Genomic DNA, 26,036 nt, shown 5'->3' on the forward strand with positions numbered 1-26,036 from the left:
CTGTTGTCTTTGACGTGGGTACTCTGCAGGCTACCAAAAAAAAAAAAAAAAGAAAAGAAAAAAGAAATGCAAACACCAACCCACCAACCCAGACATAAAACTTCTGATCTGTCCTGCATCCAAAATATGTTAGGGCAGTGGTGGCAAAAAGCAATATCTGATTTGACTTAAGGCCCACTCCACGAGATGGAACCCATACCCAATACTGCTTGTATAACTAAGAACCATAGACTAGATAGCCTGGAGATCTAGGGTAGAACCAAATACTACTGGTCTAAAAAAGTAACAATAAAATTATGTCTGATATTCTGCTATACAATTAGATCAGTGTCCTTACCTAGCCAACATCTGAGAAACTTCCTCATGCAGCAGATGAGAACAAATGCAGAGACCAACAGGCAGACATTAAACAAAGCAGAGGGAGAGGGAGAGGGAGAGGGAGAGGGAGAGGGAGAGGGAGAGGGAGAGGGAGAGGGAGAGGGAGAGGGAGAGGGAGAGGGAGAGGGAGAGAGACAGAGACAGAGACAGAGACAGAGAGATAGAGACACCTTGAAATGCATAGTTCCAAGTGGGATGTCTGCATCAAATCCCTCTTTTTGAGGTTCATGAAACCCATAAGAATAGGAGGTAGAAAGTGTTTAAGAACAAGAGGGATGGAGGGCAGCAGGAGGTCAAGGGCCTTCTATATCAATGGATAAAAGTTTATATGAACTCAGAGATTGAAGCAGCAAGCATAGAGCCTGCTTGGGTCTGTATCTGTTAGGCTTCTATGGAAGTTACACATGTTTTTGGATCTGTTTTCATCATGGAAGTTTTTTTCATTCCTCATCAATTAGGACTGATGATTCTGCTGAGTTATGATTGATAATCTGCTGGAAATGGGTCCCTTAATAAGGTCCTCTTGGGTAGTTACAGAGAGTTCTGAGGTTGGGCAGTGATCTGGGCATCTGTGGTCATTCCCAACAGTTGAAGAGCTGAGATGAGGAGATCTCTTTATCAGATAGCCCAGGACACAGGAAGAAATAGGTGCTAGCTTGAGGTGAGGCAGTGTGGGATCCTAAAATACTTTCTCCATTCTTAGTGTAGTATTGAAATTCTTAGCAAATACAATAAGAGAAGAAGAAGCCAACAAAACCATACAAAACATGAAAGGAAGAGAGAAACTTATCCTTATTTGCAGATGATATAATTCTGTGCATAAGACAGTAAACATGCCTCCCAAAAACTTGAACTGAAACACTTTCAGCAAAATTTCAGGATACAAAAATTAACCCCTGGGGTTGGGGATTTAGCTCAGCGGTAGAGCGCTTGCCTAAGAAGCGCAAGGACCTGGGTTCGGTCCCCAGCTCCGAAAAAAAGAACCAAAAAAAAAATTAACCCCTAAATCAGCAGTTCTCCTACATGCCTATAACAAATATCCTGAAGAAAATAGGGAAGCAATCTTATTCACAACTGTTGACAAGTCCTGCACCAATCCTGAAATAGACCTGACCAAGAAAATGAAAGGCTTGTAATGTGAAAAATCTGAAAATATTCAAGAGAAAAAGAAGCCATTAAAAGATGAAATTACCTTTCATACTCATGGATTAGAAGAACCCATTCTGTGAAAATGGTCATCATACCAAATGCAATTTATAGACTGCAACCCCTATCAAATTTCTAATATCATTCTTCACGGAAGTAGAAAAAGATCTTAAAAATTATTTTAATATACATAATACTTCAGCTACACTAAACAACACTAGGAAAAAAGTAACTACCTCATTTTATAATATTGCAGAGGAGCAGCAACAAAACAAGCAGAGTATTGGGACACATACACAAACAAATCAATGGAAACTAATAGAAGATCCACATAGAAACTCACACAGCGACAGACACATGATTAGACAACATTGCTAACAAAAATATTCTCAGAAGCAAGCAAGCTTATTTTATAAATGTTGCTGGGAAGATTGGATAGCTCCATATAAGCAAATGAATTTAACATATTATCTCTCACTTTGAACAAAAAAAAATCAACTCCAAATCGATCAAAGACTTCAATGTAAAAACATGATAGTCTGAAACAGCTAGAGGAAAAATTAGAGAAAGCACTACAAATAATAAACACAGATAAAGACTTTGTGAATCTGACTGCAGTGACTCACAACATGAGGGTGGTAATCAACAAACAAAACCGAGTGAGTGTACAGCAAAAGAAACAGTTATTTATGTGACGCCACATCCTTCAGCATGAGAGAAAAAATTTACCAATAGTGTATTTAAGAGTATTAATACACAGAATCTACAAATGATTTAAAAATCAAAACAAGAAGAAAACAATCAATAAAAAATGCAGCTACAGAATTGAACAAAGAGTTCCAAAAGAAGTTCAAAATGCTAAATGAGATCTTTAAATGTTCAACATCCCTAGCCGCTAGGGCAATGAGAATTAAAGCTGTTAAAACTCCCTTTAACCATATTCTGAATAGTTATCAAGAAAACATATTACAACAAATGCTGCTGAGGATATAATGAAAGAAAAAACCTTATTCACTGTTAGTAGGAATGCAAACTGCCAGAGTCATTATGGAAATTTTCAGGAAAACTAAAAGTCTAACTATATATGATATGGCTAGGTGACTCCTGGGGATATATGCAAAGGACTCTATCTTATCAGAAAGATTCCTGGGTAGCCATGTTCATAACTGCTCTATTCACAATAGGAAGGAAGAAGAATCGGCCTAAATGTCCACCAACTGTTTAATGGACAATGGAAATGTAATATATATATATATCTATATATATATATATATAAAATGGAGTTTTATTAATCCAAAACAGAAATTATAAAATCTGTAGGCAAATGGACAGAACTGAAAAATATTATATGAAAGCCAATAACTGAAGCTGAGAAGAGAAACACAATACTCTTTTGGTCATGTAGACCCTAGGTCCTACTTTTTGAATTTTTGTATATATATGGGAGAGAGTATCTATAGAGAAAAGGAAAATGGGAAGGTTCATGAGACGAGAAATAAGACCTTAAGAGGTGAGGAGGGTCATAGAATACATCTTCAGTTAAGAGCATGGCTACCCCCAGTGCCTGTGAAGTAATGAGGTTAAACATAGCTAGCTTAATGTACTTATCTGTACTTAATTAAGAGCATAAAATTGCCCAAATATGATTTAAAAGGCAACATTTATTTCAAGAATTACTTTCTGAAGGATTATTTTTCCATCATTCGAGTTTAACTTTTATTTCCAATCTCTAAATCCTTCATTAAAGCAAATAACATAAAGGTAATCACATAAAGGTTCTTATTTTTCTCATAAAAACATATTTTTACAAGACAAGTACAATTCCTTTCCTTTTACAGCATACTTACAAACAAACTTGTTAACACAGTCTCTGGCTACCTGAATCTATAACTTTAAGTATTCTTATCAATTATCCATTTTTAAAGAACTGGAATTGGCACAGGAAACCTCAAGACCAAGTTTTCAGCACAAAGAAGATTTATTTGCCACAGAGGATCAAAAGTCAGGGAATAATAAAAGACATAAACAGGAGACATAGCTCAAGGGAGAATAGAAAATAAACAAAGGAGATGGGGGTGCTATTTGTCCTGCAGAGACAAAGGACTGCCTCTGGATTGCTAGAAGACAGATATAGCCCATAAGCAAAAGGTAGTTTGTAGTTAGTTGGTAAAGAGAAAAAGGGAAACTCCTTGCTAGGATGAATTAGGTTAGTTTGAATGGGCATGCTAATTAGGGTACTCAAAAGGCAGATTTTGATTGCTTCAGGATTTTCATAGCTGGGCCTTGGTGGTCAGTTCAGGAGGAAGAAATGCCAAGTAAGGGAACAGACTTTTGTGGTTATCTTTAGAAATACAATCTAACAATCTAGCAGGGCAGAAGAAATGGGGGAAGGGCAAGACCTGCCAAAGCCATGTTTGCCTTCTAGAGCCCTTCACACTTTACAAACATGAACACCATTTAATCAAACATAATTGCTGTGCCAAGTTCTGTGGAGGATTTATAAGTCAGTGAGATAAAATATTTTGTTTGTAAGCAAATAACAAACCAGGAAATAAAAATACATTCACAATTATAACATGTACTTGGGAACATACAAGAGGCAAACATTCATTATGTCTAGATGGCAATATTTCAAGTATATTTATAATAAAACCGACAAAATATAGATGGCCAGTGTTATCTATCTTGAAAATTAATTAATAACAAGAATAAAAATACTCATGCATGAATGAAAGCAGATAAAATTCAAATATGAACCTACACGAGTGACTGCATGTTTCAGAATCTATATGTGAATATGCATAAAGAGAATCTGAATGTTTTTCCAGAAAAGAGACCACATAGAGAAAGATTCTGCATCTACAGCCATCTAAGTAAGAACTTACAGAAAGAAAACTTTTGACCTGAGGCAAGACTAGTGGTCACAAATAGACGGATGTTAGACTTGTAGTCAAGTGAGTGACTACATAGAACTATATATTGTACCACAAGTTTTCTTTTCCTCTCTTCCCTCCCTCCCTCTCTCCTTTTCTTTCCTTATGTGTGTACATGCACTCCATAGCATACATGTGGAGATCAGAAGATAGGTAACAGGAGTTCTCTCATTTCACCATATTGGTTCCAGAAATTGAACTCAGGTCATCAGGCTTAGAGACAAGTACCTTTATGCACTGAGCCATCTCACTGGGGCTTCACTTCACTTTTATACTTATTTAAAATGTAACTTCAATGTTGTGAACTAGCTATGCTCTGTCCTCTTCTTTCTTCCCCCAACCTCCCTTCCTTTCCATTTTTTCTCCCTTTCTCTTTCCCTTCCTTTCTTCCTTTTCCCCCCTCTTCTTTCTTTTTCCCTTTTTCTTTTCTTCTCTCTTTTTTGTAAAGATTTATTATTTTTAAAATTTATTCTTTTTGCATCACAATTGCTGTCCCTCCCTCCATCTCCCTTCTTCTTCTCTGAGAGGGTTGGGCCCCTGGGTTTCCCCCGCACCATGGCACATCAAGTCTCTGCAGGGTTAGGCATATCCTCTCCCACTGAAGCCAGAGAAAGCAGCCCTGTTGGGGAACAGATTTCACAGATAGACAACAGCTTTAGAGACAGTCCCCTCTCTAGCTGTTGGGGAACCCACATGGAGACTGAGCTACACATCTGCTACATATGTGCTGGGGGTTTCAGTCCAGCCGTGGTATTATGTTCGGTTGGTGGCTCAGTCTCTGAGAGCTCCCAAGGGTCCAGGTTAGCTAACTCTGTTGGTCTTACTGTGGAGTTCCTATCCTCTTCAGGGCTCTGGACTCTTGTCCCTGACCAATGTTGGGCTGTGTTTCAGTCAGCTGCTGGGTAGAGCCTCTCAGAGGACAGTTATGTTAGGCTCCTGTCTGCATAAACCCGAAGAAGGTAAACAATAATGAAGGCCCTACCAGGGATGCTTTAATCTCACTTAGAAGCAGGGATCAATAGCCATAGGAAGAGGAGGGAGGGAGGGAGGGAGGGAGGGAGGGAGGGAGGGAGGGAGGGAGGGAGGGAGGGAGGGAGGATGAGAATTGGATGGGAGAGGTGATGAGGAGAGGAATGGGCTGGTTTAGGATCAGGTGTGGGAGGGACAGGAGAGAGGGCCAGAGTTCCAGGAGAATAAATGAAAATCTGCAGTTGCTGGATGTGGAGGTGTAGGGGGAATGCTCACCATATATTTGAATGCTTGGTCCCTAGTTGGTGAAACAGTTTGGGAAGGATTATGAAATGTGGCCTCTTTGGAGGATGTATGTCACTGGGGGTAGGATTTGAGGTTTCAAAAGCCCACTCTTCCCAGTTATCTTTCTTTGCCTTGTGATGGTGTTTCAAGCTGTGTGCTCTTAGCTACTGTCCTGTTCTATGTTTGCCTGCCTGTTGCCATGATCCCCGTTATGATGATACTGTAAGACTCAAATGATTTTTTTAAATAAATAAGTTGTTTTATAGCATCAATAGAAAATAATTAAGATAAAACTTGGGTCAATGGAAAAAGCAAAGCACGGTTTAAATATAATATAAATAATATACTATAGTAAAAGCTTTTACTCAACTTGCATTTATATTTGTTCATTGAAAATAAAATGGATGCTTTATGACAAATAAAAATACTTGTAAAATTAAATCATACTTACACATGTTGAGCTGTCGAACAAAGCTTGCTATTTTGTTATGTTTGAAGTATTTTGGTAGTACTTCTTTGGCAAAGGTCTCTTCATTCACAATCTGAAAGCTGTGACCATCCTTTTAACAAAGAAAAACCAAAAAAGTAGTTTATTTACCAGGAAAATGTAAGGTTTCACCAAAGCAACAAATCAAAATAATACCTCATAAACTCCAAATGTGAAAAATTAAAGCCCAAAGTATAAAATTCTCCACACTGGAAATATAGTTGAGTGTGTTTATAGCATGCATGAGGCTCTGGTTTCAATTCTTTATTATGGGGGAAATATACCATAAAGACACAAAATATGAGCAAAAGAAATAACATGAAAGAAAATGTAATGGATTAATTATGAAAACATATGTCCAAAAATCCCTCACAAATTAAATGTAAACAGGCAAAAACAGATATGTTAGAATTATATCTTTAATCCCAGCACTTGGAAGGCAAAAGCAGAAAGACTTAGAATTTGAAGTCAGCCAAGACCAAGGAAACTTTTTTTCCTGAAACTTGGGCAAAACCAGACATGAATATGAACAACAATGCCAAGCAACCAGAGCTTCCAGGGACTAAACCACTACCCAAAGACTATACATGGACTGGCCCTGGGCTCCAACCTCATAGGTAGCAATGAATAGCCTAGTAAGAGCACCAGTGGAAGGGGAAGCCCTGGGTCCTGTTAAGACTGAACCCCCAGTGAACGTGATTGTTGGGGCGAGGGCGGCAATGGGGGGCAATGGGGAGGGGAACACCCATAAAGAAGGGGGGTAGGGATTAGGGGGATGTTGGCCAGGAAAGCGGGAAAGGGAATAACACTTGAAATGTAAATAAGAAATACTCAAGTTAATAAAGATAAAAAAATAAAATAATTTAAAAAAAGAAAAAATAATAAATGAAATAAAATTCTAAAACCTAAAAAAATAGTCAACTGAAATATTTAGTGTTAGTTGTCAACCTGACAAAATCTAGAATCACCTTGGAGATGGACCTCTGAACATATCTATAGAGGGGATTGTCCTGTGTTAAATAATATGAGAAGATAACCTCTTATTTGTAGGTAGGACCATTTCCTGAGCCAAAGATCCTGGGCTGTACCAGGGAAGGGAAGGAGCAGAGAAGCATGCATGCATTCACATGTCACTCTGCTTCTTTATTATGGATGCAATGTGACTAGCTTCCTCAAGCTCCTGCCACTGTGACTTTCTCCATAACAATGGACAGTGACCTTAAACTCTACAATGACATAAACATCCTTTACCTTAAGTCGCCTGTTTTCAAGATATTTTATCACAGGAACAGAAAACCAAGACACCAATTATGTTTTCAAGAAAAGTGTTTAAATTGTAAATCACTACAAAGAGATATAATGTTTCATCTATCAAATTGACAAAGACTAAATAAGATATCAATCTCCACTGTGTGTAAATTAGCAAGAGTTCAGATAAACAGAAATTCATAATGTCAGAATTGAAATTTTCTTAATATTACTAACAGTAAATATTCAAAGTCCCCAAATACTCATTCTTTAGCTCAGAAATTCTAATTCCAGATTGTATAAAGAATAATTACTGATATTTGCTAATACTTACCAATAAACAGTTATATAAGTATTTGTATATAGAATTCAAAAATTAGAAACTGCTGTAATACTAATTTAATAACTAAATCTATATAAATGAATATTATTCAGTGATAAAATTAAGCTATATAACAAGATTTAGTGAAAGAAAATGCTTATGATATATTTTAAATGAGAAAGACAAATTTTCAAAAGGTATAAAATGAAACATTTAATAAATTTATTATGAGATAATAATATAGATCTAAGACTCGATTTTTTGCATCCTAGATTCGATTCTTAGCATCCCTGATCCCCACAAAAGATATTCACATATACAAAACAATATTATGCAAACTGTTAACAATAGGTATCAATGGATGACACTGTAACTACTTTGCTTACATTCTAAAAATTAGACTGTAACAAAGCTTATTTTAAAATAAGCAAAAAGCACAATATTATATGCTGTTCATTCTCTTAAATTATAAATTTAAATTTTAGTTAGGTCATAAAAGAATGAATTTAAATGTCTAGTTTTTAAAACTTGATTCCTTAGTTCAGCTAAGATTTAGGAAAAAAGCTCCTCTTGTCTATTATTTACCCATAGGAATCTTCATTGATTAGTTCTTTAGAGGTGACATGGCTCATAATAATCCCCCAAACCATCAAGTCAGTCAGTCAGTCTGTCTGTCTGTCTGTCAGTCTGTCTGTCTGTCTGTCTCTGTCTTTCTGTCTGTCTGTCTCTGTCTCTGTCTCTGTCTCTGTCTCTGTCTCTCTCTCTCTCTCTCTCTCTCTCTCCCCGTGTGTGTGTGTGGGGGGGCTATGCATGTGCTTCTGGAATTCAGAACCGGGCTTTAAGTGTCTTGCTTTATTTCTCTACCTTATTCTCTTGAGAAAAGGTCTCTTATATAAAAAATTAGGCAGGTAGTTTGTCTGACTGACTGACTACCTACCTACCTACACACACACACACACACACACACGCACGCACGCACGCACGCACGCACGCACGCACGCACACACACACACACACACACACACACACACACACACACACACACACACACACACTTTTTACCTGGATACTATGCGAGGTTAGCACTTTTCTCTATTGTAGTCATTGGTGGGAGCCCTAAGTCATTCTAATAGAGTGTATGTGAATTTTAGGAAGATGGGGTTATCTTAAGTTGGCTTTGCTACTCATGACTATTTATAAACTCACTTAATATACGACCAGAATCTATACCACCTTAGTTTTCCCACAACTGACTATACTTCAGAGACTATAAAAGATGCCAGAAAATATCTGTAAAATATGAGATTATTCTATTTCTTGATCAACTTTTGTGGGGATACAAAACAAACAAACAAACAAACAAACAAACACCTCAACTGAAAAATATCAGAAAGTTTGAAAATGTCAGAGTGCATTATCTATAAACTGAATAGTTAAAGGCTTGATAATAATACATAATGAAATGAAAGAAAATTTAATGATGTATATTTCAAGTTAACCACATATTTTCTTTTACTCTGTCTTTAGCCTTTTGAGAATTAAAGTGAGTAGTGAGAAAAACCTATGTATGAGAAAGACCACTGGTACGTGTAAGCAGAATTGGAGAAGGGACTCGCAAGAGGAGGCTTAGAGAATAAGGTAAAGCAGTAAGAAGGAGATAAATAAGAACAAATTATAATGGCATACTACATAATGTCATAATTTTCGTATTATGAAGTTACTATGTATAACAACTTAAAATTATTTCAAATATAAAACACAGATAATTAGCTGGAACTGTTATCAGATATGTCATCTAGCACTTGGGAGACAGAAGCAGGAGGATCACAAGTTTAAGAGAAATATCTGTAAACAATAAGATCCTACTGAAAAAAAAATAGTAATGTCTGGAGATGAGCTCAGTGGCAGTGGTCTGTCCAGCAGCACAAGGTCCTACATTTGATTGGAAAACTTAGAAAATATGTACATTGTGAGATCAGAACTGTATATGATAGCAAGCACAAAAGAGCAAAGCATCTATAATAATTTCTTGTCTTTTCTTGCCTAAAGAAGTGGAGAAAATCAGGAGATTGCTAACAAAGAATGCCATATTAAATATACTCTACAGAATCAATGGGTACTCTGGTTTTTTAAAAATGACCTAAGTGAAGCTTGGCAAACAAACATCTACTGATCTTTAAGTCTGATACTACTAAAGGACTTTGGGCTCAATTAAAATGCGTCATCATGCCTAGTAATTTAATAACTAGCTGAGACTCATAACTTATAAATGATGGATAGAATTGATTTTATGTTTTCAGATAAGAAAAATATACTTAGAGGACAAGTAGCGAATTTCACTGAACTCACATTAAAGACAAAGGGCCTTTGATTCTTGTTGGCTAAAGACACTGCTTTGCCTAATTGGAGAATATTTTCATAATGTACATGAGCTGTAACGATGCTCGAACTAAAGGGTTTTTTTGTGTGTGTATGTGTGTGAGTGTGTGTGTGTATGTGTGTGTGAGTGTGTGTGTGTGTGTGAGTGTGAGTGTGTGTGTTGTGTTCCTTTCCTGTAGCTGTGACATAACACCATGACCAAGGCAAATTACAAAAGGGTGAATTTATTGGGCTCACAGCTCCATAGAGTTAAGAGACCATCAGGACAGGGAAGCATAGAAGATAAAGCAGAAAGCAACCACAAACATGATGGGTGATGTAGAGAGTATTAGAGTAAGTGGGTAAGACTTTGAAACCTCAAACCTTGTTCCTAATGGCATACTTCCTCCAGGACTGCTGAGCCTCCTAAACCACTGTCAACAGTGACAGCACATGGGAACCAAGTGTTCAAATGCTCAAGTCCATGGGGGGCATTTTTCATTCAAACGACCACATATAGAGAGTTTACAGGAAAGGTTAAGATTTCCACCAAAGGCAGTAATTGCTTATCAGTCTCACACAGCACAGTTAATAAGAATTGCTCCACCACTAAAATAGCTTTCTTGTTGGAAAAGATACCTTTTGAATATTCCCGTAGGACAGTGTTCAAGTAATTTAGACTTGGAACTGAAACAGAGTGTTATTGAAACAAGGGTGGCCTTCATTTAACTATGACTCCACATTGGGGAATTACTGTGAATGGACAGAGATTTATTTCAGGAATGATAAAAAGTTCTAAAATTGTGGAGATGATCATAACACTTTGTGAACATGTTAACACAACTTGAAGGTACAATCTTTGAGTGAGCGGAACAATATTGGAATGTCTTAGTAAAAACTAACTGAAAAATGGATCTCATTTCAATGTTGCTAAGATATAGAAGCCTTATTCTTCTTTGTTTTGTAATTCTATATTCATTATAAAAAACAATATCTGGAGCTAGAATTGGCTTGGCAGTTAAGAACACTTATTGTTCTTGCAGAGGAACCAAGTTTGTTTCTCAGTGCACACCCATATCCAGCAGTTCATGATCACATGCAACTCCTATTCAGGGGTTTGAAATCTTCGAGACTACATGGGCACCCATACTCACATGATACATAAACAGAAACACACATATGCATATAGGCTACATACATATAATTAAAAATAAATGGTAATAGATTAAAAAAATGCTAGAGTATCCACTATCCTAACTGAAGAATTACAGTATAAATCATCTTCAAAAATCCATGTTTTCTTGCACCATTGTTAAATAGCATACTAAAATCACCATGACAAACAAATTTTATCCATCTTCAATATTCAAAATAGAGCTTTCATTCTATACACCAATAAGCAAATATTCTGTTTATGTACCATTGTATATAAGAATTCATTTTGCGAGCAAGCAAGATGGCGGAAGACCCAGAAGCTGTGCTGCAGTTCCCCGCGGCTCTGGCTGCTGCAGGGGCGAGAGTCTTTAGGAGCTCTCCCCGGAAACAGCCACCCCAGAGCCCCCATCTTCAGCTGCAGTTTTGCCCGGTAAGGGGGATCCTCCCGGAGACACCAAGAAAAAAAATTGACATCTCCCATAATGAAAACAAAGAAATGGGCTGTGGAGCGGCCCCGGACCATACAAGCTCTCATCGACTTTATCAGAAAGTTCCTCAGACTGCTGGTCTCGGAGCAGTTGTTTATTTATGTTGCCCCTTCCCCAGATCAAGAAGTTGGGACTCTATATGAGTGTTCTGGCAGTGATGGTAAACTGGTCCTGCATTACTGCAAATCACAGGCATGGGGATGTGCCACAAACGAACAACTTGTTATTTTCACAGAAGAAAAAAGTCAGAGAAGTTTTGATGACGTGGGAAGAGACTTAAATGACTATCAAATATTCAGCACAAATCTGTTATGACTTGTGTTTATGTGTAAGAAAACATGATAGGGTGAATAGACTAATGAATGAGGGAAAAAAAAGGAATACATTTTGCTTGGTGGTTTAGTCCCTGGGAGCTCTGGATGATCCAGTTAGTAGATATTGTTCTTCCTATGGGGTTGAAATCCCCTTCAGCTCCTTCAGTCCTTCTCCTAGCTCTTCCATTGGGGTCCCTGGGCTGAGTCTGAGGGTTGGCTGTGAGTATCTGCATCATGGAGGGATCTATGACTCCAGATAAATATGTAGCAGAGGATGGTCTTATCTGACATCAATGGAAGGGGAGGCCCTTGGTCCTGTGGAGGTTTGATGCCCCAGCATAGGGGCATGTTAGAGTGGTGAGGCAGGAGCGGGTGAGTGGGTGCAGGAGCACACTCATAGAGGCAAAGGGGATGGGGAAAGGGGGAATGGAATGGAGGGATTGTGGAGGGGTAACCAGGATGGGGGATATTATTTGAAATGTAAACAAATACAATGCTTAATAAAAATAAGAGTACATTTTGCTTATTTAAAGAGCACAACATATAAAGTATCATACATATACTATTGTAGCAGTTTTCTTTTTTTTATAGCATTATTTTGGCTGTACTAACCTCTTATAATTATAACATTTTAACTTCTTTGCTTTCCTATTTATATTGTTAGTGATTTTGTTTTCTGTTTTCCATTTGTGCTGCTCTTGTTTATTCCTTATAAAACATTGGTGAAGACCATTCCATTCACCCAGGCAGAATGATGAAGATCAAGAAAACAATTGCCAACAAATGCTGATTAGAATATGGAGAAGGGGATGCCTCATTCACTATTGATGGAATTGCAAACTGGTGCAACCAGTCTGGAAATCGATGCAGAGAATATTCAAAAGTCTTTTTGAGACATCTACCTTTATGACCCAGAAGAAGATGGAAGGAGGTGAATGGCTATGGGGAACCAAATTATTATTATTTTATTTTATAATTCTATAAAATACGCATATAAAATATGATAGTGTTCTCCCAAAGCCAGAGACTAACAAAAACTCCAGTGACAAGCATAGGAAACTCGCTTTCAAGTTATTGATAAGGAAATTCAAGTGACTCCCAAAAGAATCTATCTGCTGCTGTGGCTCGAGGTTGCCTCTCAGAGGTTGAAGATAATATCCTTACTGCTGACACGTCCAAGCATTTAGGATATAGGACTCAGAATATTTGAACTGGATCTAACCTGAAAACCTCCTTCTTGTGGTCTAGCTTCCATAGCACTTCCTAGAAATTCTATGCAATTTGCCAAGGGAAGGAAGCAATCAGTGGCCGTACTCGTTTATAATAGCAAGGTATTCTGAAGAGGAAAACTGGCATTTGAATTCTGGGAGTAACCAACAGATATCTAAATGAATATAAGGCCCACTCAGAAGGAAGGAGTTCCTATCTGGCACAATAAACTTTACCAATTGACTATGGTTGGAAGTCATGGACCCTAGAGGAGAACCTACTACTGCAATTTTACTAAACTACTACCATTCCAAACTGAATTTTAGATAGTTATCCCTATAGCTGTACATAAATGTAGCTGGCCTCAACCCCCCTCCTTTTTCTAGTAAACAGACAGCATTACAAAAAGTCCCAACTTTTCAAAATGTGTAGAAAACCTGACTGTTTAGTGTTCAGACCCAATTAATACATCAGCAATACAACCTCTACGCACAAAGCTTAGGGAACACCGCAGAACAGAAGTTAGGAAGAGTCTTTTAAGAGTAAGAGGATTAAAATTTCTGCTTTGAGGGGGTTGGGGATTTAGCTCAGTGGTAGAGCGCTTGCCTAGCAAGTGCAAGGCCCTGGGTTTGGTCCCCAGCTCCCCCCCCCCCCAAAAAAAAAGAAAAAAAAAAGAAAAAATTTCTGCTTTGAGATAGTGTCTTCTACAAATGATATGGAAATAGCACCCTTATACTTCACATAAATTTCTAACTATGAAAATCCGAGGGTAAGGCTTAGAGGAATAGAAAGATTAATCTCTAAACTCTCTGAGCTAACTTAATTAATAAATAGCTTATTATCACTACTTTCGTAGTTTTGGTGATGAGCCCAGAGGCTTTTACACGGTAGATAAATGCTTTACCCCTGACCTGCATCCCAGCTCTTATTTATTTCAATGTTAAATATTTACTTCAACATTTTAAAAGCTACATTCATGAAGAAGTTATAAATTGAAAATGATAGTCATTATTTTCTTCAAATGAATTACAAGTAAAAGCTGTTTGTGGAACAAGATTGGATATTGAATTGATCATTATTTGAAGTTAGCTGTGGTACTTGGGAATTCATTGTACCACTTTTTATTTTTGTTTGACATTTTATTAACAAAAAATTTAACCTTGGCAGAGTGTGGTAGCATATTCTTGTATTACCAACACTGGGCAGGCTGAGGCAAAGTGATCATGAATTCAAGACCAACCTGAGCTACAGAGCGAGACACTGTCTGTCTCAAAAACAAATGGACACAATGCCAAAGTGACTATTATTTTAGAGAACTGGCCCTGGTCTGCTCTTAACAGATTCAACAAGACTTTTTCACCAGTAGAATGATTAGAAGCTAAAATATAAATCATAATCCCAGTGGTGGGGAGTACACTTGTAATTCACTCAGCTCACTCAATGAATAGTTAATGATGTCCCAGTGATAAAATGAGGTATATCACAAATTCTCTCAGAAACTGACAGTTCAGGTACATTTGGCTGGAAAGCTTTCTCTGTTTACTAATCTGATCTACACAGTGACTTTCAGGTCAACCAGGGCTAAATAGTCAAACCCCGTCTTTCAAAGAAACAAATAGTAAGAGCTAGTGGTATAGTTCGGTGGTAGAGCACTTATGTAGCATACTGAGAGATCTCATGACCATACCAAGTACTATAGAATAAAAACTAACAAACGCCTACAAATTTGAGCTTTGGCGGGAAAACGGGAGTATCCGGCCACTCGTATTTTTATGGTGAAGCTTTCCTACCCCGAGTGACTTTTTACTCGTACTATATATGTTTATGAATTAGAAAGAAAGAAGGAAAGAAAGAAAGAGAGAAAGAAAGAGAGAGAGAAAGAGCAAAACGAAACTACTTTTTGCCAGGAGTCACAGAATGAGGTGAAGTGAGGCTTAGTCATCTTAAGGAACAGAGTATCCAACAAAGGGCTGTAGGGGTCGCAGAAACTTCCTGTTCCTGTGTCCTTTAACCTGTCTGAAGATTTCTCACACCCTAATAAAGCACCCTTTCTGAAGTCACATCCTTTTCTTTATACCCACGCCTCTTCCCAGCAGTCTTTTTACCTTGCTCCAGCGAATCACATGGTCCAAGAGAGCGTCGTCTACTAACACCCAGAGTTTAGTGAGAAAGTGAGGAACCACTGTCTTGCGGAAGTGCTCCATGTTTTAGGGTGTCAATGCCTCAAGAAAATGTCAGTCCTGGACAATTGTAGGCAGCAAGGAAAACCTGAGCTAGTCCATTACCACTTGGAGAGCAAAACCACGTCTGGTCAAGCAGCAGCTTTCTGTGACACAAAGCCGATAACCGGCCCTCCCTCAGAACTTGGCTTGGGGGCGGGTCTTAATTGCCAAGGGGACAATTCTCATTGGCTGGCTATAGTACCGTGATTGCAGGGCCTCTGGCACGTGACTATTGGGGAACTTCCGGTAGAGGAACACCTTTATAGTGTGAGGTAAAACGAGTCGTGAGGTAAAACGAGCCGTGAGGTAAAACGAGCCGTGAGGAGAAACGAGCCATGAGCAAAGCAGTAGGGGGCACTACTTTTGATGTTTTCTCTGTTGCTTTTCTGGCTATAAGTGCTTTAGTAATAGTTTTACACAGTCACGGCCAGGCAACCAAGTGGTGTGACACTGCACTAGGTTATCACTGAATTAACTTGATGTTGATTATAGCTTGGTAACTATTACAAGGCAAAACTTTACAGCAGTGCGTGGTTTTGACCTGGTCTCTGGAAAGATGATAAGTGTTTGGTTTTTGTTTTGATTTGTTTGTTTGTTTAGCTCTTTGTTTTTGTTTTCCTCCAGAATCTCACCAGACAGCCTCAGCTGGCCAGAACTCATTATTTATGTATCAGACAGTTCCTGAACTCAGAAATCTACCTGCCTCTGCTTCCCTAGTCTTGGGATTAAAGATGTGTGCCACCACACATGGCTGGTAAAAATGCTTGGCATGCATCTTGGTGAAGTGAAACACTCCAAGAATATTAGAGCATTTACTTTTTCTCATGATAAGGTTGGAAGGAAACTAAGAAGAAAGAAGTTTGCCTAAAAACATACAGAATTTTTGTTGTTTTCTTATTTCTTCTTTCATTAGAAAATAGTTTGGTGAGGGACCGGACAGGTAGCACACTCATAAAGTGATTACCATGCAAGCATGCATATCTGAGTTCAATCCCCACCAGCCACATAAAGGGTGAAAGTAGTACCTGTCCTCTAATCACAGAGCTGAGGAAGCATGGGCAGGCGTAGTTCTGGGGCCAATTGGTCATTCACCTTAGCTCATTTGGTGAACCCCAGGCCTGAGATGCCTTGTCTCAATAAACAAGGTGAATGGCTTCTGAAGAACAACAGGAACCCTGATTTCCCTGTACATACACATACATCAAAATGCACACACACACACACACACACACACACACACACACACACACACACACACACACCATAAATCGTGAATGGTTGGAATGCTAATTGTCTTCTTAAATCTTTTGTATCTCCTTGGGTTAAATTGAGCTTTGAAATTTTATATTCTTTTTCATATTGAAGATAAAATTTATTATAATAGCAATGAACAACAGCAGGGGCTATCAAACTTATATTTTACATTGACTTTATTTTGAGTAACTTTTAAGAGCATATGGAAGAAAAATGATTATAGGTTTTAAATATTTAAAGAGAAAATTCACATAAAATTAATTTACCATTTAATTTTAAAATACTAGACATAAAAGATACCTAAACATCCATGTTTTGTTTTAATGTTCAAGTTATAAAGAAGTTGAATTAACTGTCTAAGGTCTCACAGCAAGTGCTTTGAGGGTAGTTTCATACACACTAGCTACATTTCTTTTTTTGGGGGGGGTTCTTTTTTTCGGAGCTGACTAGCTACATTTCTAAAGGAGATACATATAATGGTAACAATATAGGAGATGTTATTTCAAGATAATCCACAGGCTTAATTTTTAACTAAAAACATTATATATGTGTGTCCATATTAGCAGATGCACTGGCTTATATAGGAATATTTGAGGAACATGTGGTGATGTCAGAATAATTTTTTTCTCCTTTGTTTCTATACCTTACGCTTTGAAGACCAGGTATTTCACTAAACCTGAAGATAGTAATTTTGGCTAGATTAGTGGACGAGATAGCTTCCAAGATCCTCTTGCCTCTGCTCCCCCACACTAGGGCTATAGGCATACATTGATATGTCCAGGTTTTATGCAAATTCTACAGATCCAAGTGCAGGTCCTTATGCTTGAAAAACAAGCACTTTTACCCGCTGAGTCATTTCCTCAGGCCCTACAATTCTTACATTGGGATCATAGATTATCATTCTTCTTGTACACCAAATAGTTATAATTATAACTTTTCTCATATGAAAAGCAAAAGATATTTTTAGCTCAGTCTCTATAAATGTTTGAATATATATTAAGAATTGCAACTACCATGAGCCTTGCTGTTAACATAATAGTGATGGTTTTAATCACATTTTCCCAAATCTTGTTTCTACTCCATTCCTCTTTGCCTATTCAGACTTTATGATTCTGGATAAGAAATAATTAAATTTATATCCCTGGCACATATGCATGCAAAATTACTAATAAAATTTATTTATGAAAAAGTTAGCAAAGCACTGAGGTTTTGCAATCAATTTATGACAGAATATCCACTGGAAATTATGAAAGGTTTGATTCTCCAAAGGTATTGGAATGAAGTGTTAATAATTTTCAGATTAAAAAGTTTCAACCAAAATATGTTTGTAATCTTTTCATAATTAAACACAGGAACAAATATGACATAAAAATGAATTTTTATTCTTCTAAGATCCAAAAGGATGAAAACATTCAATTCATAATTATTGTAGTGTATTGGGTAACATTTGACAACTCCAAAACCATGGGCACTTCATTCAGGTGTTACCATTCAGTCTGCGTATGGCCATACTTATTCAAAGGGGAAAGGGGGAAATTTTTGGTTCTTAGCAGCTACATCTTCTTAGGATATCATCATTTCTTCCCATTTCCTTTCATCATGATTAGCTTTAGTAGGGTGCATGCCATGCTGACAGTATAACATCTGAGCATCACAGATTATTTCCAGGGTTCTAGGACACTATTCTAGTAGTCTGATTTAGTTCTATATTTCAGTAGATAGGTAACACCTTTATATCTGTTCTATCTAGAACAGCTTCCTTATTTCCTTTTATTCAATATTTTTTGGGCAATTTCTTGCTTTGCCTTCTATTTACATTTCCTAATTGAGGCCTGGTCCCTATTTGTGTTGACTAAATGGTATTTTTTTAATTTACTTTTCTATGCTAGGGATGGAATACAAGTCCTCAGACATGCAGGCAAGTACATTGTCACTGTGTTGTACACAAACTCCAGATGGTGAATATCTTAAGAGCTAGTAAAATGCCAGGGTTAAAAAAGTAAATGGTGATTCTTGAATGGAATTCAAATTGATAATAGTATTAAATAAAATTATAAAATGAGGTTTACATTGAAATGTTTTACTTTACTAGCCTTTTAACTATTTTTATAATTCCATAAGTGTATGCAATATCCTTTTATCAAGTCATTTCTATTCCTCCAATCACTTTATGAGTTCATGAGTACACTCAGCACTGGCACTGTGTGGAGCTATCTACTGGAGTGTGGTTGGTCTATCAGAGTCTGAATCCCTAAAAAAGTTGACTTTGCCTCTCCCAGCAGCCATTACTTGACCATAGCTCCTCAGCTGGAGGTCCACTCATAGTTTCCTAAGAAGTATCCTCTATGGGGCTGGGGAATTAGCTCAGTGGTAGAGCGCTTGCCTAGAAAGTGCAAGGCCCTGGGTTCGGTTCTCAGCTCCAAAAAAAAATCCTCTATTATTTAATCTTTATTCTCCTGTCTTCCTTAAGTAGTACTTGTTTGTGTGAAGTTTCCAGTTTGAAATGTAGCTCCGTGATAGACTTCCCTGCCTATCAAGCAAAGAGCTCTAGATTTGATCCCATGTACCAAAAGAAGACAAAACAAGACGTTGAGTTTCCTTACCCATTTCTCTGAGACTTTTCATATGAATTCAAAATTATAAATATTCATATCTATTCTGTTTGCTAGGATTCTCTTTGTGGTACTAAGGATTTAACCTAGGGCCCAATAGATGTTAAACAAGCACTCAGCTGCTGAGCTATGTCTCCAGTCTAATCCCTGCTCCTTCACCTAAATGAAATGGTGATTTCTGATAAGAAAAATAAATGGTAGTAAGGTAAGACTGAAAACTAGTTATAATTTTTTGCTCAGCACCTTCACAACTCTTCTCCCTATTCCCTTCTTGTAGATTGTTGTCTATAGGCAGGTGAGGGCTGCCATAAGTTAAGACAAGGCCTCTTATGAGACAGTGAAGAAGTAAGGTGAGCTCGGAGTTTTGAGGGGAGGAGAAAAAGAGAAGAAACAAGATGGAGGCAGAGAAGGACTACCCAGATCTGTGTGGCCTTAAATGGCTACAGGTAGTTATGAATATTTCTTAAGGGATGGATTTTTTTTGGAGCATCCAACCTTTTTTTCCCATCTTTATTAAATTGGGTATTTCTTATTTACATTTCTTTTTTTAACTAGAAATAAAAGATTTATTTATTTTATGTTGCTAAGTACACTGTCTCTGTCTTCAGACACATTAGAAGATGGCATTGGATCCCATTACAGAAGATTGTGAGCTATCAGGTAGTTGCTGGGGATTGAACTAAGGACCACTGGAATAACCACTGAGCCATCTCTCTATGCCTGGATAAATCAGACTTTTAAGGGCTCATTCCCATCTAATAACTTATACTTATGATACTGACCTGAAGAGAATATGCTCATAGTACTACACTTCTCCTGATTTAAGCTATAAATCAAGTTCCTATAGCCTCTTCCTTGCCATCCACTCTAAACTCAGAAAATATTTTAATTGTTATGCATTTATTAAAAAGAACACGGAAGGCATGCTATTGAAGATTCAAATAAACAAAAAGACAGATGAGCATTTAAAGGGAGTTGATCATAGATATTTCCTTCCTGGAAAGTTAGATGGGCCACACCCACCAAACAGATAATGGATGGATTTTCTAACACTCTCATCTGGGTATTTGAAGCAAGCTCCCATTACATAGTAATAATTGATGCAATCATTGGTCATAAGTTTTTTCTTTTTAGATATAAACTATACATATAGTTTATATCTAAAAACTTGAGTATTTCTTATTTACATTTTGATTGTTATTCCACTTCCCGGTTTCCAGGCCAACATCCCCCTAACCCCTACCCCTCCCCTTCTATATGGGTGTTCCCCTCCCCATACTCCCCCCATTACCGCCCTCCCGCCAACAATCACATTCACTGGGGGTTCAGTCTTGGCAGGACCAAGGGCTTCCCCTTCCACTGGTGCTCTTACTAGGATATTCATTGCTACCTATGAGGTTGGAGCCCAGGGTCAGTCCATGTATAGTCTTTGGGTAGTGGCTTAGTCCCTGGAAGCTCTGGTTGCTTGGCATTGTTGTTCATATGGGGTCTCCAGCCCCTTCAAGCTCTTCTAGTCCTTTCTCTGATTCCTTCAACGGGGGTCCCGTTCTCAGTTCAGTGTTTTGCTGCTGGCATTCGCCTCTGTATTTGCTGTATTCTGGCTGTGTCTCTCAGGAGAGATCTACATCTGCTTCCTGTCAGCCTGCACTTCTTTGCTTCATCCATCTTATCTAATTGGGTGGCTGTATATGTATAGGCCACATGTGGGGCAGGCTCTGAATGGGTGTTCCTTCTGCCTCTGTTTTAAACTTTGCCTCCCTATTCCCTGGCAAGGGTATTCTTGTTCCCCTTTTAAAGAAGGAGTGAAGCATCCGCATTTTGGTCATCCCTCTTGAGTTTCATGTGTTCTGTGCATCTAGGGTAATTCAAGCATTTGGGCTAATAGCCACTTATCAATGAGTGCATACCATGTGTGTTTTTCTGTGATTGGGTTACCTCACTCAGGATGATATTTTCCAGTTCCCTCCATTTGCCTATGAATTTCATAAAGGCATTGTTTTGGATAGCTGAGTAATATTCCATTGTGTAGATGCACCATATTTTCTGTATCCATTCCTCTGTTGAAGGGCATCTGGGTTCTTTCCAGCTTCTGGCTGCTATGAACATAGTGGAGCATGTGTCTTTGTTATATGTTGGGGCATCTTTTGGGTATATGCCCAAGAGAGGTATAGCTGGGTCCTCAGGTAATTCAATGTCCAATTTTCTGAGGATCCTCCAGACTGATTTCCAGAATGGTTGTACCAGTTTGCAATCCCACCAACAATGGAGGAGTGTTCCTCTTTCTCCACATCCTCGCCAGCATCTGTTGTCCCCTGAGTTTTTGATCTTAGCCATTCTCACTGGTGTGAGGTGAAATCTCAGGGTTGTTTTGATTTGCATTTCCCTTATGACTAAAGATGTTGAACATTTCTTTAGGTGTTTCTCAGCCATTCATCATTCCTCAGTTGTGAATTCTTTGTTTAGCTCTGAACCCCATTTTTAATAGGGTTATTTGTCTCCCTGCGGTCTAACTTCTTGAGTTCTTTGTATATTTTGGATATAAGGCCTCTATCTGTTGTAGGATTGGGAAAGATCTTTTCCCAATCTGTTGGTTGCCGTTTTGTCCTAACCACAGTGTCCTTTGCCTTACAGAAGCTTTGCGGTTTTATGAGATCCCATTTGTCGATTCTTGACTTAGAGCATAAGCCATTGGTGTTTTATTTCAGGAAATCTTCTTCAGTGCCCATGTGTTTGAGATGCTTCCCCACATTTTCTTCTATTAGTTTGGGTGTATCTGGTTTGATGTGGAGGTCCTTGATCTACTTCGACTTAAGCTTTGTACAGGGTGATGAGCATGGATCGATCTACATTCTTCTACATGCTGACCTCCAGTTGACCCAGCACCATTTTGCTGAAAATGCTATCTTTTTTCCATTGGATGGTTTTGGCTCCTTTGTCAAAAATCAAGTGACCGTAGGTGTGTGGGTTCATTTCTGGGTCTTCAATTCTATTCCACTGGTCAATCTGTCTGTCTCTGTACCAATACCATGCAGTTTTTATCACTATTGCTCTGTAATACTGCTTGAGTTCAGGGATAGTGATTCCCCCTGAAGTCCTTTTATTGTTGAGGATAGTTTTAGCTATCCTGGGTTTTTTGTTATTCCAGATGAATTTGCAAATTGTTCTGTCTAACTCTTTGAAGAAATGGATTGGTATTTTGATGGGGATTGCATTGAATCTGTAGATCGCTTTTGGTAAAATGGTCATTTTTACTATATTAATCCTGCCAATCCATGAGCATGGGAGATCTTTCCATCTTCTGAGGTCTTCTTCAATATCTTTCTTCAGAGGCTTGAAGTTCTTATTGTACAGATCTTTTACTTGCTTGGTTAAAGTCACACCGAGGAATTTTATATTATTTGGGACTCTTATGAAGGGTCGTTTCCCTAATTTCTTTCTCGGTATGTTTCTCTTTTGTGTAGAGGAAGGCTACTGATTTATTTGAGTTAATTTTATACCCAGCCACTTTGCTGAAGTTGTTTATCAGCTTTAGTAGTTCTCTGGTGGAACATTTGAGATCACTTAAATATACTATCATGTCATCTGCAAATAGTGATATTTTGACTTTTTCTCTTCCACTCTGTATTCCCTTGATCTCCTTTTGTTGTCTGATTGCTATGGCTAGAACTTCAAGAACTATATTGAATAAGTAGGGAGAGAGTGGGCAGCCTTGTCTAGTCCCTGATTTTAGTGGGATTGCTTCAAGTTTCTCTCCATTTAATTTAATGTTAGCGACTGGTTTGATGTATATGGCTTTTACTATGTTTAGGTATGGGCCTTGAATTCCTATTCTTTCCAGGACTTTTATCATGAAGGGGTGTTGAAATTGTCAAATGCTTTCTCAGCATCTAATGAAATGATCATGTGGTTTTGTTCTTTCAGTTTATTTATATAATGGATCACGTTGATGGTTTTACATATATTAAACCATCCCTGCATTCCTGGCATGAAGCCTACTTGACCATGGTGGATGATTGTTTTGATTTGCTCTTGGATTTGGTTTGCCAGAATTTTATTGAGTATATTTGCGTCGATATTCATAAGGGAAAGGGGTCTGAAGTTCTCTTTCTTTGTTGGGTCTTTGTGTGGTTTAGGTATAAGAGTAATTGTGGCTTCATAGAAGGAATTCGGTAGCGCTCCATCTGTTTCAATTTTGTGGAATAGTTTGGATAGTATTGGTATGAGGTCTTCTATGAAGGTCTGATAGAATTCTGCACTAAACCCGTCTGGACCTGGGTTCTTTTTGGTTGGGAGACATTTAATGACTGCTTCTAAATGTTAGGAGTTATGGGGTTGTTTAAATGGTTTATCTGTTCCTGATTTTACTTGGTACCTTCTATCTGTCAGGAAATTGTCCATTTCCTGCAAATTTTCAAGTTTCGTTGAATATAGGCTTTTGTAGTAGGATCTGATGATTTTTTGAATTTCCTCTGATTCTGTAGTTATGTCTCCCTTTTCATTTCTGATTTTGCTAATTTGTACACACTCTCTGTGTCCTCTCGTTAGTCTGGTTAAGGGTTTATCTATCTTGTTGATTTTCTCAAAGGACCAACTTTTGGTTCTGTTGATTCTTTCTAAGGTCCTTTTTGTTTCTACTTGGTTGATTTCAGCTCTGTGTTTGATTATTTCATGCCTTCTACTCCTCCAGGGTGTATTTGCTTCTTTTTGTTCTAGAGCTTTTAGGTGTGCTGTCAAGCTGCTGACATATGCTCTAACCTGTTTCTTTCTGCAGGCACTGAGAGCTATGAGTTTTCCTCTTAGCACAGCTTTCATTGTGTCCCATAAGTTTGGGTATGTTGTACCTTCATTTTCATTAAATTCTAAAAAGTCTTTAATTTCTTTCTTTATTCCTTCCTTGACCAGGTTATCTTTGAGTAGAGCATTGTTCAACTTCCATATATATGTGGGCGTTCTTCCCTTGTTGTTATTGAAGACCAGGTTTAACCTGTGGTGATCTGATAGGACACATGGGATTATTTCTATCTTTGTCTATCTATTGAGGCCCATTTTTTGACCAATTATATGGTCAATTTTGGAGAAAGTACCATGAGGAGCTGAGAAGAAGGTATATCCTTTTGTTTTAGGATAGAATGTTCTATGAATATCTGTTAAGTCTATTTGGTTCATGACTTCTCTTAGTCTGTCTACGTCTCTGTTTAATTTCTGTTTCCATGATCTGTCCATTGATGAGAGTGGGGTGTTGAAATCTCCTACTATTATTGTGTGAAGTGCAATGTGTGTTTTGAGCTGTAGTAAGGTTTCTTTTATGTATGTAGGTACCCTGGCATTTGGAGCATAGATATTTAGGATTGAGAGTTTATCTTGGTGGATTTTTCCTCTGATAAATATCAAGTGTCCTTCCTTATCTTTTTTGATGACTTTTAGTTGAAAATCGATTTTATTCGCTATTAGAATGGCTACTCCAGCTTGCTTCTTCCGACCATTTGCTTGGAAATTTGTTTTCCAGCCTTTCACTCTGAGGTAGTGTCTGTCTTTGTCTCTGAGTTGTGTTTCCTATAGGCAGCAGAATTCAGGGTCCTCATTGTGTATCCAATATGTTAATCTATGTCTTTTTATTGGAGAGTTGAGACCATTGATGTTGAGAGCTATTAAGGAATAGTGATTATTGCTTCCTGTTATATTCATATTTGGATGTGAGTTTATGTTTGTGTACTTTTCTTCTCTTTGTTTTGTTGCCAAGACGATTAGTTTCTTGCTTTTTCTAGGGTGTAGCTTGCCTCCTTATGTTGGGTTTTAACATTTATTATCCTTTGTAGGGCTGGATTTGTAGAAAGATATTGTGTAAATTTGGTTTTGTCATGGAATATCTTGGTTTCTCCATCTATGTTAATTGAGAGTTTTGCAGGATACAGTAACCTGGGCTGGCATTTGTGTTCTCTTAGGGTCTGTATGACATCTGTCCAGGATCTTCTGGCTTTTATAGTCTCTGGTGAGAAGTCTGGTGTGATTCTGATAGGTCTGCCTTTATATGTTACTTGACCTATTTCCCTTACTGCCTTTAATATTCTTTCTTTATTTTGTGCATTTGGTGTTTTGACTATTATGTGACGGGAGGAGTTTCTTTTCTCTTCCAATCTATTTGGAGTTCTGTAGGCTTCTTGTATGTTTATGGGCATCTCTTTCTTTAGGTTAGGGAAGTTTTCTTCTATGATTTTGTTGAAGATATTTACTGGTCCTTTGAGCTGGGAGTCCTCACTCTCTTCTATACCTATTATCCCTAGGTTTGATCTTCTCATTGAGTCCTGGGTTTCTTGTATGTTTTGGACCAGTAGCTTGTTCCCTTTTACATTAACTTTGACAGTTGTGTCGATGATTTCTATGGAATCTTCTGCTCCTGAGATTCTCTCTTGTATCTCTTGTATTCTGTTGGTCATGCTGGTATCTATGGCTCCTTGTCTCTTCCTTTGATTTTCTATATCCAGGGTTGTTTCCCTGTGTTCTTTCTTCATTGCTTCTCTTTCCATTTTTAATTCCTTCAACTGTTTGATTGTATTTTCCTGGAATTCTTTCAGGGATTTTTGTGATTCCTTTCAATAGGCTTGTACTTGTTTATTTATGTTTTACTGTGTTTCTCTAAGGGAGTTCTTCATGTCTTT

The 26,036-nt window shown here is 37.9% G+C and overlaps 2 protein-coding genes and 1 pseudogene across 12 annotated transcripts in view; 2 read left to right on the plus strand and 1 right to left on the minus strand.

The window, feature by feature from the left end:
* Positions 1-15,627, minus strand: part of Hsf3 (heat shock transcription factor 3) — a 53,196-nt gene extending 37,569 nt beyond the window's left edge. The window contains exons 1-2 of the mRNA XM_087600981.1: positions 15,398-15,627; positions 6,163-6,271 (exon numbers count right to left, since the gene is read on the minus strand). Of these exons, the coding sequence (XP_087457107.1) occupies positions 6,163-6,271; positions 15,398-15,496 (208 nt within the window). The 5' untranslated portion in view covers positions 15,497-15,627. The remainder of the gene's footprint in view (positions 1-6,162; positions 6,272-15,397) is intronic.
* The window catches only part of Heph (hephaestin), a 246,995-nt gene that overhangs the window by 68,734 nt on the left and 152,225 nt on the right, over positions 1-26,036 (plus strand). For 2 of the 11 annotated variants that reach the window (XM_087598985.1, XM_087598988.1), the window contains exon 2: positions 9,296-9,406. The exons of the other annotated variants lie outside the window; for them this stretch is intronic. The gene's annotated coding sequence lies outside the window, so the exon portion shown is untranslated. The remainder of the gene's footprint in view (positions 1-9,295; positions 9,407-26,036) is intronic. 11 annotated transcript variants of the gene reach the window in all.
* LOC147998248 (ubiquitin-like protein ATG12 pseudogene) lies at positions 11,520-12,178 on the plus strand (annotated as a pseudogene).

Source organism: Rattus norvegicus, chromosome X (assembly GCF_021556685.1).
Source record: "Rattus norvegicus strain SHRSP/BbbUtx chromosome X, alternate assembly SHRSP_T2T, whole genome shotgun sequence".
NCBI lineage: Eukaryota > Metazoa > Chordata > Mammalia > Rodentia > Muridae > Rattus > Rattus norvegicus.